Raw genomic sequence first — 12627 nt, 5'->3', positions numbered from 1 at the left:
TTTCTGTGAAGAACATCATTGGTATTTTGATGGGGATTGCATTGAATCTGTAGATTGCTTTGGGTAGTATGGACATTTTCACACTATTAATTCTTCCAATCCATGAACAAGTAATGTGTTTCCATCTTTTGGTGTCCTCTTTAATTTCTTTCAGCAGAGTCTTGTAGTTCTCATTGCAGAGATCTTTCACCTCTTTGGTTATATTTATTCCTAGGTATTTTATTCTTTTGGTAGCTATTATAAATGGGCTTGCGTTTTTGATTTCTTTTTCTGTTTGTTCATTGTTGGTGTATAAGAATGCTACTCGTTTTTGTATATTGATTTTGTATCCTGCAACTTACTGAATTTGTTTATGAGCTCTAAGAGTTTTCTGGTAGAAGTTATGGGTTTTTCTATACATAGGATCATGTCATCTGTGAAGAGTGACAATTTGACTTTGTCTTTTCCCATTTGATTGCCCTTTATTTATTTCTCCTCTCTGATTGCTCTGGCTAATACTTCCAATACTATGTTGAATAGGAGTGGTGAGAGTGGGCATCCTTGTCTTGTTCCTGTTCTTAAAGGAAAATCTTTCAGGTTTTCCCCATTCAGGATGATGTTGGCAGTGGGTTAGTCATGTATGGTTTTTATTGTGTTGAGATATTTTCCTGCTATACCTAATTTTTTGATGGTCTTTATCATGAAGGGATGCTGAATTTTGTCAAATGCTTTTTCTGGAGGCCCTCTCTTGACAACATACTTACTCTCCTGTCTTCTCAGCAACACTTCCTGCTGCACCTACCAATACCTGGACTGCACTCTGGGTCAGAATCTCATTCCTGTATTGTCTCTGGTAGCTCGCCTAAAAGAGATGTTAATTCAAATCATTATATAGCATAGATAACAATGACAACTTATTACCACCTTTATGGAAAAATATAATATGTGATAGAGAAGTTGAAATCTCTAAATAATCTAGTGTCTTTACAGAAACAATCTCTATCGAGTCCAGACCATGAGATCAGTGTAGAAGAAAGTCTGGGCTTTGGGTGTAACCAAACTGGTTCTTCAGGAAACTAGGGTCTTGCTAGATGTCAGGTAGGTTTCCCCCAAAAATAAATGGAGTTCTGTGGCAAAGAAGTCTGGAACTGCTGCAAGTTGTATCCCTATCTTAAAAGTTCACAATGCATATTAGAATATTAAAGGTTCAGAGAAGTCCTGCAGTAATATATCCTAGTTTACATCTTTATTTAATTGCTTTTTCCCAAATATTTCCATAATAGGACATTGCTATTATAAGGATTAAATGAACTGCTACGATATTCTGCAGAACACAATCACTCACTCACTCCATACATATATTGAAAGCCTACTCAGCTTCAGGGACTATGTCTGATGCTGTAGAAAGCACTATCTGACACTGTCTCTGTCTTCAGTGTGCTGAACACTGTTGAGAATCACTGTATAGGCAAACTTCCTAAACTAGAATGTATGACATAACCAAAGATTCCTGGGCTCCATAGCAGGCATTATCTCTGTACAATCATTAATGGACATTAAAACACTGTTTTATTTTGGGGAGATACTAGAAAGCAACAGCCACTAAATTTGACGATGTGGGATCAAAAAGTTATTTTCCCATAATGACAGGAATTTAACAGAGTGACTTTCTTCTCTGTAAACATCATTAAAATACTTATGAAACAGTATAAGATTAAAATATTTTCTGTACCCTCAGAGACAAAAACTGAAATTTGTGGAAAAACAAAGAAGCTGAAATTAATATGAATCTCGTGAAAGTTTAGCAACACAAATGTCAAAGCAGCTAGATACTAGAGAAATGTTAATTCTTAAATGATTGTTTCTACCTAAATGTAAGAAGAATTTAGAACATGGTTGCTTCCTAGAAGTAACTGTCATTTATTGAGCACTCTACCATACTATTGAATTAACTGATCTATGTATGTTTTATAGATTATTTAATCCTTGCAACAAATTATGAGAAAGTTGTTCTAATCTGTGTTTTATAGATGAGAAAGTGGAGGTTCAGACAGTTAACTACTTTTCCCAAGATCACATTAGAAACCCAGATATCTCTGCATTTAAAGCTTGTCCCCCCGCATTACATATGCTGCCTCTTCTGTGCCACTGCCTTGTCATGCTGTGCTTTCTTTTCTGACATGCAATAGTAGAGAAGATACTGTCTCAGTTAACAAGACACCATAACAGATTTAAATAAAAGCTCTGAAAGTTTTGAAAACTGTAATAAACCAATTAACATCACTGTTGGGAGTAGCAAACACTAGAATTGAGATTGCAGAAACCAAATCAACAAATCAAGATAAACATGAAAATATATCTAGAATGAAAAAGTACTAAAAAGATATGAACTGAGATGAGGATCTGGAGAACAGAGAAGAGAGAGCCAGTCTGTTTTGAAAAATGGGACTTCCTGATTAAGACATAACACATAGAACAAAATCAACAAAGATATAATAATAAAAACCAAACATTTGAGGTGAGAAATCAAAAAGGTACACGGAGTGTATATTTCAGAAAACATAGAATATCACAAGTGGAAAGATCCTAAGAGGTCATTCAATCAGCATAAGTTTCCTCTTTAACACGTGTGGGGAATAAAGACTAGAAAGAATAAGTCCTGAGTCACACATCATATTGATAATAAAAGCAAAACTCAAAATGAGTCTCCTGCATTTGTTTTGCAGTTCTTGAATACTATATTCCTGAAATAAATTAAAACTCTGGAAGTGACTCAAAGACATGGCCTCATAAAATTTTTAAGCTACAAGAAAATAAAAATAATTCTACGAGCATCCGAGCAAGAAAGGAGGTTGCGTATAATTTCATAAATATTAATTTATAAATTTCATAAATATCACTCCATTGTCTTCATATGAATGTGTCACTAATCGGATGCAACTGTCATATTTTTAGGTCTGAAACATCTTTATGCATTTACTAATCAATCACTTTTTCTAGAAAATTAGGCTAGAAAATTTTTCTAGAAAATAGCCAAACCATTAGAGGATGGATTTCAAAGATATTTCTCTATTGGAAATGTTGTTGAAAATAATCAGTGAAAATTGCAAAATATTATCAGCCTGTTGAAGAATGAAATATTTAAGAAAGCAATCTTTAAAAAGTTTGTTATTTATAAGAATAGGTAATAAGCATAATTGTTAGAACAAAACTTAAATATAAAATATGAATGTTAAAATTAAAACAGGAACATAAAGGTATTTCAGAACATTAAACTAAATTCATTTTTGTTTTCTCAGCCAAAAGGGCCTAGTAAACTATATTTTCTTTCAAAATGAAATTATAGGAAGATTAAGAGAAGGGAAATGTAAAAATGTGTCTAATGTAAAAGTGAGTCTGTAGCTGGCATTTTAAATTAGAAAGTTATAGATATATAGAGAATTACTGATGTTTATAATATAAGATAAAATTAGATACACTTTAAAAGTTGGCTTAACACAGGCTGGCCCGTGGCTCACTTGGGAGAGTGTGGTGCTGTTAACACCAAGGCCCAAGGTTCAGATCCCATATAGGGATGGCCGGTTGGCTCACTGGCTGAGCGCGGTGCTGACAACACCAAGCCAAGGGTTAAGATCCCCTTACCGGTCATCTTTAAAAAAAAAAAAAAGTTGGCTTAACAGACAGACAGAAAGGTTAATATTTATTCTCAATACAAAAGAAGGAAAGGAAGAAAGAAAAGCAGACCAACAAAGGAAAAAGAAAGAAGAAAGGAAAGGAAAGGAAAAGAGAGGAAAGAAAAGGAAAGGAAACTTTAGTAGCAAGAGAGATGTTAAAGAAGAGAAAAACTGAGATGCCAAAATAGACCAACTATTAGTACTTACAATAAACACTAAATAGTCCAAAGAGGCTCAGATTAATTAGTTGAGCAAACAATAATTGAGCACCTACTATGTACTGCACATTGTGCTATTCACTGAAGATATGCAGATTAATAAATCACAGTCTTTAATCTCAAATATGACCTAGGTTTACTAGATTGCCCAGGAGAGAGATGAACTCTGTTAAAAAGAAAAATTCAATAACACAATGTACAAACAGATCAGCAAGCAAAAAGACATACCATGTAGTTTTGTTGTTTTTTTCTAAGGTTGGGAAAATAGTGTGTGTGCCTGTGTGTGTGTGTGTGTGTGTGTGTGTGTGTGTGTGTGTGTGTGTGTGTGTACATGCACGAAGTATGTGTGGTACTAGGTATGGGGTGGGGGATAGGATTGTGGTGGGGGCAGTGGGAGAACCTTGGATCACAAGTCCAGCTAGAAGGGTTATTACAAAACCTAGCAAGTACATTACTTAGATGGAGAAGCAGAACTATTTGGAGAAGTCAAGTGAACAACGAGAAAGATCAAAATGTATGTCTACGTAAATCTGAGTAGCAGGGCAAAGGCATCAAAGGGAAAACACATAGTGAAGCTAATCAAGTCTAAGGTGAAAAAATATGAACTCTGAGGTGCGAGCTTTCAGGAGCTGGGCTGAAAATAGCATGATTTTATTGAAAAGTGGATGGTAGCTCCATATGCAATGGGGAAGACTAAGCATGAACATTTTGAGAGATAGTCTGAAAATAGTCTATTTTACACACTAATTAGGGTAATATTTAGCATAAATAGAATATTTAGATAGACATAGATTATGTCAATGTTCTGGTAGTTGATATTTCCACAGTATTGTTCCATATTCTCTCTTGTTTTCATTTTCTCTCTCACTGATAATGTTTTATGGGACTTTTGCAGAAAAAAATGGAAATGCAATTTATATCTCCTAAATTATATAGCAGGTTGCGTGTACTTTTGGTTATTCTATTACATTTTTGACAGAGACTAATTTTTGCACAGTCCACCTTTCTGCTTTCCTAATCCGAGGGAGCAATTGTTGCAACTTAAAGAAGCCACATTTGGCTGTTCAAACTTAGCCACAGTTAACCCAGACTGTCCCTACTCTACTGATGTTTGTCTATCCTGTTCCATTGTTTCCTTTTGACTGACTTTTTTTTGTTGTTGTTGTTATCATTCCTGCTGGCTGGGCACATTCAGACAGGCGGCTCCTTGGCCTTCACTTCAGAAACTGCTCATGGGGGTTCCCAAGGGAAACTGATGACTGGCTTCTGTTCGTTTACTTCACAGATTCTTGGCCCCCGGAGCATCAGATTTAGAAGAGATGGTAGAGCAAGAAGGAATATTCTCCACTGTGTTAATTTAGCTTCGTGGGAGGAAATTATTGCCCTGCAGGTGGAAATACCTAATTTGGTAGGACAAGTGGGAAATCTGCTAGTGGAACAAAGCACCATGTACGCGTAAGTTCATCCTTCATGACACTGCCTCAATTGCCTAAAGAAGTTATTTAGCTCCTTGAAAAAGCTTCCTTTGAGACTCCACTTGTTTGCTAGGACTATTGCTGAAGAGAGAAAAATTATACCCTACAGATCTCCTATTTCCCAAGTTAAGCTGAACAATTAAAAGTGCTGGGAATCCTGTATGGCTGGAATAGCTGAGAAATGCACGACAGCTCCATATGCAAAGAGGACGGCCTAGCATGAACATTTGAGAGGGTGAGTCACGGAAAATAGTCAAGATCCTGACCTGGACAGACAAAAACTAGGCTATGTTAGCAATTTCCCACAGAGTCCTATATATGCTGCTCTAATTTATACCCAAGATTTGAATGAAAGCACGATACTCACTACCAGAAGTTGTTAGAGTATTTGGTGGTATCCTTCCATAAAAAACTGGCTTGGACCCAGAGATGGGCAGTGTCATGGAACTGATTGCCTAACACATCTGAAGGCTGAGTACAGTTGTAATTCCTGCCATTGGGATCTGTGAAATTTCCAATACTTCATAATAAAACACCTTTTACTTAACCTAATATAAGTGGATTTCTTGTTTGTTTTTTTCCTTCCTTCTTTCCTTCTTTCCTTTTTTTCCTTTCCTTTCCTTTCCTTCCTTTCTTTTGCAGTCAAGCAGATTCCTAACACAATATCAAACTTCCCTTTGCCTTTGTAAAAAAAAAAATCTATTAAGTTATGCAGGTGAATGTAATAAGATTCATTAGCATGGGAGAAAGTTTTCAGTATAATTTTAGGCCCAAAACAATTTCAAAAGAGTACAATACAGTACTAACTATTTGTGCTGACATGAGACGTCTGTTGGACAACTCCATTGCTTCAATGTTAAGGGTCTCATCTATTTCCTTGTTACAGTCTGGACATCGTACTTTCTGATGTTCTGTTGTTTCTTCTTGGTTCAACTAAGTAAAATACAAATAAAAAACAAAACTAATACATGAATATTAACATATTGTTTAGCATAAAACTTAAGCAATTTTCATACTAATTTGGTTTGAAAAATAATAGATAATCTGATAGATACAGAAAAAGTGTTCAGATCCTCATCATTTGCTCAAATGTCCTCATCTTTGTTCAGTTATGTAGAAGATAAAATAATGGCCAGTTTTGGGGGGGAAGAAATTATATTATACTTTTACTTTTATATGGCATTATTAACAGCTAATAAAATCTACCACATTTATGATCACACTTTAAACCAGTAGTTCTCAAAGTGTGGTTCCCCAGCAGCATCAGCGTCATTTGGAAATTGACAGACATGTACATTCTCAGACCCCACTTGGAATCAGAGTTGGGAGGTGTGGGCAGCAATTTGTGTTTTCACAAACCTGTTTGATGATTCTGCTGCAGTGAAAGTTAGACAATCTCTGCTTTAAACTAATTACTTAAGGTAGAATAGAATGTGAACATCTGTTAGGGAGTTGTGAATATGGATAATTTACAGATGAGAAAAACTGAAGCTGAGAGAAAATAAGTGATTTCCTCAAGATCACAAAGCTATTTATTAAGTGACGAAGCTAGGATATAAACTCAGATTTTCTGAGTCCAAGGCCAGTGCTCTATCTGTAACACGAGAATATCTCTCATGTCTGCCTTGTAAAGAGAAGAATGTGGCCATTGATCATCTGTCTTCTGAAACAGATCAAGTACCATAATAGTGGCCCCAACGACTCCGCATTACAATCGGCTAGGTAGTGGATTAAAAACACACATTTCTGGAATCATGCTCAGTCCACCCACATCAGAATCTCCAGAGTAGGTGCTGGGAATTCAATCAGTATTCTTTATAAGTTTTCCAAATGATTCTGATGCAGATAGGTCAGCAAAAGGCTACACCCAGACATTGGGAACTATTAGAGAAACCTTGGTACTTTTCCCATACAGAAATCCTGGCAGCATTTCTACAGGCACAGGGCTTGGTTCTGAGTATCCATCTGGAGCTTCAAGCACTGGTTAATGGATGTGAAATGGATTGGGGGGAATTCCATTTCATAGAGACTAAATTACCTTGCTTCTGCACTCCTAGGAGTTGTTCCCTCATATTGTGTGATGCAGAAAAATATTGCAATGAAAACTGGACGTGATGTAGGACATGGAAAAACAGCAGCAGCTTTGAGAAGATCCCATAACAACTTTTACTATTTCTCCTTATGGAAACCGTGACTGATCGGTGTGCTGAGAACTCATAAATGAGTAAGTCTGACCACAGAGATTCTAAAACATATCTCAGAAGCAAGAGGTGACATCTCGCCCACAGCTAAACTTATGATACCGGCTTTGAATTATATTTTACATTAAAAAAAATGTTAACCATAAATTAGGGTCTAGCAAGTGTTAGGATATATAATAGCCTAAAAAAATGCTGAATATTTGAATGAACAAACGCCCCTACCTACCCTCAATCTAATGAAAAACTAGCCATTTTCTAAGGCTCACTCTCTTTTTTTTTTAATGATATCTTTTAAAGGCAGCTCCAGTACACTGCTCCCTGCTTTTGAGTTTATGACATATATTTTCTATATACCCAAAGCTGTCGTGACATAATTTCCCCTATGGTGATCACAAAATACCTTAAGATCCCCTCCTTACTGTTATAGTAAATAAGGAGTTATCAATACAACTTCTCTGTCAATTACAAATACTAAAAATTGTGAATTAATATTTATACTTAAGCACAATATCTACTTTGAAGGAATAAACAAAAGATATTACTTGCTTACAGCATATGGGTTTTGGAGTATAATTGCTTTCTCAACCATGCTCCAGTCAGCATTAGCAAGATCTTTGTCAAATTTGAGTGCGGAAGCTGTAGATTTGGTTAGCTCTTGAAAGTGTTGAAATGTATAATAAACTGATTTATATTTTGTTGATGTGACATCACGAAGACCTTTGATACAAAGAGCACATTTTTAAAATAGTAGAAACAGCACCATTTTGATATGCATTTGTAGAGCTTCCTTTTGTTCTTATTGTCACTAAGCATTTTTAAAAACACTAAATAAAGATTCAACATAAATTGTTTAATGATGGGAATTTTAACAATTTCAAATTTTTCTACTTTCATACTCTTCACAAAAGCTGAGGTATATGATTATAATAATGGTAGTATCTAATATTTATTGCATGCTTACTATATGCTAGGAAAACATGTTTCAGCATTTTGCATTTATTGAGTCTTTTGGTTATCTCGACCACCATTTGTGGTGAGTCTTTTTCCCAGTTTGATAGATGAGGAAACAGAGGAACAGAAGTGTGATGGTTAATTTTATGTGTCAACTTGACTGGGCCACAGGGTGGCCAGATATTTGGCTGACCTTTATTTTAGGTGTGTCTGTGAGGGTGTTTCCGGATGAGATTAACATTTAAATTGGTAGACTGAGTAAACCAGACTGTCCTCCCCAATGTCGGTGGGCCTCATCCAATCTATTAATGACCTGAATAGAATAAAAGGCTGAGCAAGAGGGAATTCACTCTCTCTGCCTGATGGTCTTTGAGCTGGGACATTGGTCTTCTCCTGCCTTTGGACTTGCCTCTGGACTGGAGATTTTGGGACTTAGTTTCCATGATCCCATGAGCCAGTTAAGCACATATAATGAATTATTTGCATTACTCTCTAAAGTTCCAGCTCCTCACACCTTCCTTCTGTCCTTGAACATGCCCAGTTTATAGCTTCCTCAGGAATTTAGCACCATTGTATTCTCTATTTTATTTCATATGTAGTTTGTTTACTTTGATGCATGTACGACTCTCTGATTTTACCTTATCTGATTTGTTTGCTATTTGTTTCTCCTTACTTCAATGTAAGGCTCTTAGTAAAATTTTGTTAAATAATTGGATAAACTTGTAGTATTATTTTAGTTACACTGGGCTCATGTAAATAAGTAATCTTTTTAAATAAATAAGCTTATTGGTCTAAACCATTAACATATTCCATTTCTTTTTCAATTAGACACCATTGCTTTGTATTTATATGAATTTTTCTTTATTATTAGCACTTCTTTAGCATATTTAGAATATTTTTCTCTTTACCCAGAATAGTAATTAGTAGGGCTCACCTAGTTTAGTAACTGCCATTGGTAAAATAAATCTATTGACAGTCAGGGTAATTAAGCATACTAATACTCCATGAAACAATATCTAGAATTGAAAAAAAAACAAAGTAAGTATTTATGACAATTTCATATAATATATTCTATATTTACCAGTGTAAATTAAGCTAGGTTGCACTATGGTAATAGATGCTCATGGCAGGAGAGGAATTCAGATGTTCAGGGATTCTCTCTCTTCTCTACGTTCCTGAGTGTACTTTGTCTATGTTTTGGAACCAAACCCAATTTAGGACATATGGTTTGACAAGTAAACATATAGTCATAGAGACATTGGGAAAGAATATTTGTTCTTAAGTTCCATTGCTGCATTTCTTGATTCCTGAGAATACACCTATACTTTCTGTATCAACCCTTATCCACTACGCATACCTGCCTGGGCATAGCCACACAATTCTGTGCTCAACATCGCCAGTAATCTATGTTAAATAATTCTCCACATTTGGGAAAGAAAAATACTCAGAGGCCTTTCTATGTTTTATCTGCCTCCTAACTTTGCCTCTCTGGCACATTTTCATTGTCAGGAGTGTCTTTGGTGCCACTTGATTTCTTTCTCCACTTTATACTCCAAGTCAGTCTCCATAGACACTTGTCTATTAACACTTTTTAATCAGAGACTACACACTTCTGGTGATATATGGAATCCTAACTTCCAGAACTTCCATTAAACCCCTAGCCGGTCCTCTGTTCTATGGCCACAGATGGAGGTCAGGGACAGAGCATAAAACCGCACTGGAGACTTTCAATCCTGTACATTAGAATCATTTGGTGCCCAGGTTGCCCGCACTGAATAAGATTTAATTCTTTAAGGGTGCAACCCAAGCATTGGTAATTAGAAAATCTGAGGTATAACCTACATTCATTGAAATGTTCTTATGAATCATTTGATGATTTATGATAGTGCATACAACCCATGTAACCCTCAGTCCTATAAAGATGCAGAATATTGCCATATCTTCCAAAATGTATTTAGTACTCCTTCCCAATCAATCTCCCACCCCATGAAAGGCAACTACTATTCTAACTTCTATTTCTATAAATAAGGACTGCCAATTCTAAAGCCTTCATATCAATTGACTTATGTATTATGTATCTCACTGAGGTTTTAATTTGCATTTCCCTGCAGTAATGATACCAACTATTTTTAACATGCTTATTAGTTTACAACTTTCTTTTTGAGATGCCTGTGTAACCCTTTTGGCCATTTAAAAAATTGGGTTGTTTTCCTCTTATTATAAAATTGTGTAAATTAAAAACTATTCAGATAGAAGTGCATTGTCAGATACATATAATGTGAATATTTTCACCCAGTCTGTGGCTTACCTAGTCATTTCCATAAAGCTACATTTTGATAAATAAAAGTTTTTAATGTTGATGAAGTCCAGTTATTGTTTTTATATCCCAGGAAACCTCTGTCTATCCCAAGGCCACAAAGGTATTCTCTTACGTTTTCTTCCAGGAGTTTTAGAGATTTGGTTTTATATGTAAGTCTATGATCCATCTCAAATCAGTTTAATGTACGATGTAAGATAAAAATGGAAGTTCACTTTCTTTTTTCTAAAGTAATCTCCAGTTGTTCGGCACCATTTGTCAGAAGGATTATCCTTTCCTCCATTAAACTGCTTTGGCATCTTTGTCAAAAATCAATTCACCATATAAATGTGAGTCTTTTTTGGTCTCTATTATATTCCACGTATCTATTTTTCTATTCTTATGCCAATATTCTACCAACTTAGTTACTGTATCTTTATTGTAAGTCCTGATATCGGGTATTGTAAGTCCTCAAACTTTGTTCTTTTTTTTCAAAATTGTTATGGTTATTCTGAGTCTCTTGTATTTCTATATAAGTTTTAGATTTAGCTTATCTATTCCTAAAACCTATCTGCTGGGATTGAAATTGTTTTGAATATAGGCATGTCTTGATGATCTTGAGTCTTCCAATTTATGAACATGGTGTATATCTTCATTTATTTGGGTCTTTTAAAATTTCTCTCAATAATGTCTTGTAGTTTTCAGTGCACAAGTTTTGCACATTATGGAAAGAAGCCTGTAAGTTGGCTCCCAAAGGTATCCATCTCTTGATATTTAGTCTATTTGAGTGTGGACTGGACTTATTTACTCACTTCGAATAAATAGAATATGCAGAAGTAATGGGACTTCACTTCCAAAATTAGGTTTTAGAAAGACTGTGGCTTCCACCTTGTAGGCTTGCTCTTTCTAGATCTCTTGCTTGCTCGTTCTGAGAGAAGCCAGCTACCATATCGTGAAATGGTGTATGAAGAGACCCAAGTGATAGGGAACTGAGGGAGGCTTTTGGCCAAGAGCCAGCAAAAAACTGAGGCCCTTAGTCCAACTGCCTGAAAAGAACCAAGTGAGTTTGGAAGCAGATTCTCCAGCCTCAGTTGAGCCTTTTGATGGCTGCACCCCCAATTTATGCTTATAACTGCCTGTTAAGAAGGAAGGAAGAGGGGGAGGCAGGGAAGGGAAGGAGGGAAGAAGGAAGGAATGAAGGAAAGAAAGAAAAGACCACAGCAATAAGTTGAACTTTCAGAAGGAGAGAGCAAACCTGTGTACGCTACAGATGGGGGATAGGTAGGGAGGAGGTTTGGGAAGTGATAAGTTGGGCAAAGGGCATAAAGAAATATCACATTTTGTAAGAATGAATATGCTAATAATAAATAAAAATTTAAAATAAAAATAAAAGTATAAAAAACCCAGAACATAATGTGAGCAAGTACAGAAGTGAGGTTATTAGAAATGTGAGGAGCAGAGTGTGAGTGGTTGCTAATTAAAGAGAGAAAGATGGAAGAAGCACCTGCGAGAATGAAGGCTGCAGGCACAGCAGGAGAGAGACGTTAATGGCTAGTGAGAGTGTAGCATGAGGCAGGTAGAGTCGGGTGGGAACGTGATTGTCAGTCTGGTCACGTTCCATCCACACAGGTTCTGTAAGAGCAGAAGTAAAGAGGAGGGCTGTGCACTCACTTTAACGAAGTACGTAAATCATTAAAATAAAGACATCATGCATGCTAAAAAAAAAAAGTTTATGAGAGAAATTGAACCAGAGGCACCCAGTTAATCTGTATCCATATTCCTGACCCATAAAAACTGAGATAATAAATGTTTCTTGTTTAAAGCCCCTAAGTT

General features: G+C 35.9%; 1 protein-coding gene across 1 annotated transcript in view; it reads right to left on the bottom strand.

The window, feature by feature from the left end:
- Positions 1-12627, bottom strand: part of SLC9C1 (solute carrier family 9 member C1) — a 123804-nt gene that overhangs the window by 56179 nt on the left and 54998 nt on the right. The window contains exons 10-13 of the mRNA XM_063112496.1: positions 9433-9514; positions 8098-8264; positions 6154-6279; positions 744-841 (exon numbers count right to left, since the gene is read on the bottom strand). Of these exons, the coding sequence (XP_062968566.1) occupies positions 744-841; positions 6154-6279; positions 8098-8264; positions 9433-9514 (473 nt within the window). The remainder of the gene's footprint in view (positions 1-743; positions 842-6153; positions 6280-8097; positions 8265-9432; positions 9515-12627) is intronic.

Source organism: Cynocephalus volans, chromosome 1 (assembly GCF_027409185.1).
Source record: "Cynocephalus volans isolate mCynVol1 chromosome 1, mCynVol1.pri, whole genome shotgun sequence".
NCBI lineage: Eukaryota > Metazoa > Chordata > Mammalia > Dermoptera > Cynocephalidae > Cynocephalus > Cynocephalus volans.
This window is presented reverse-complemented; position numbering and strand designations above follow the sequence as displayed.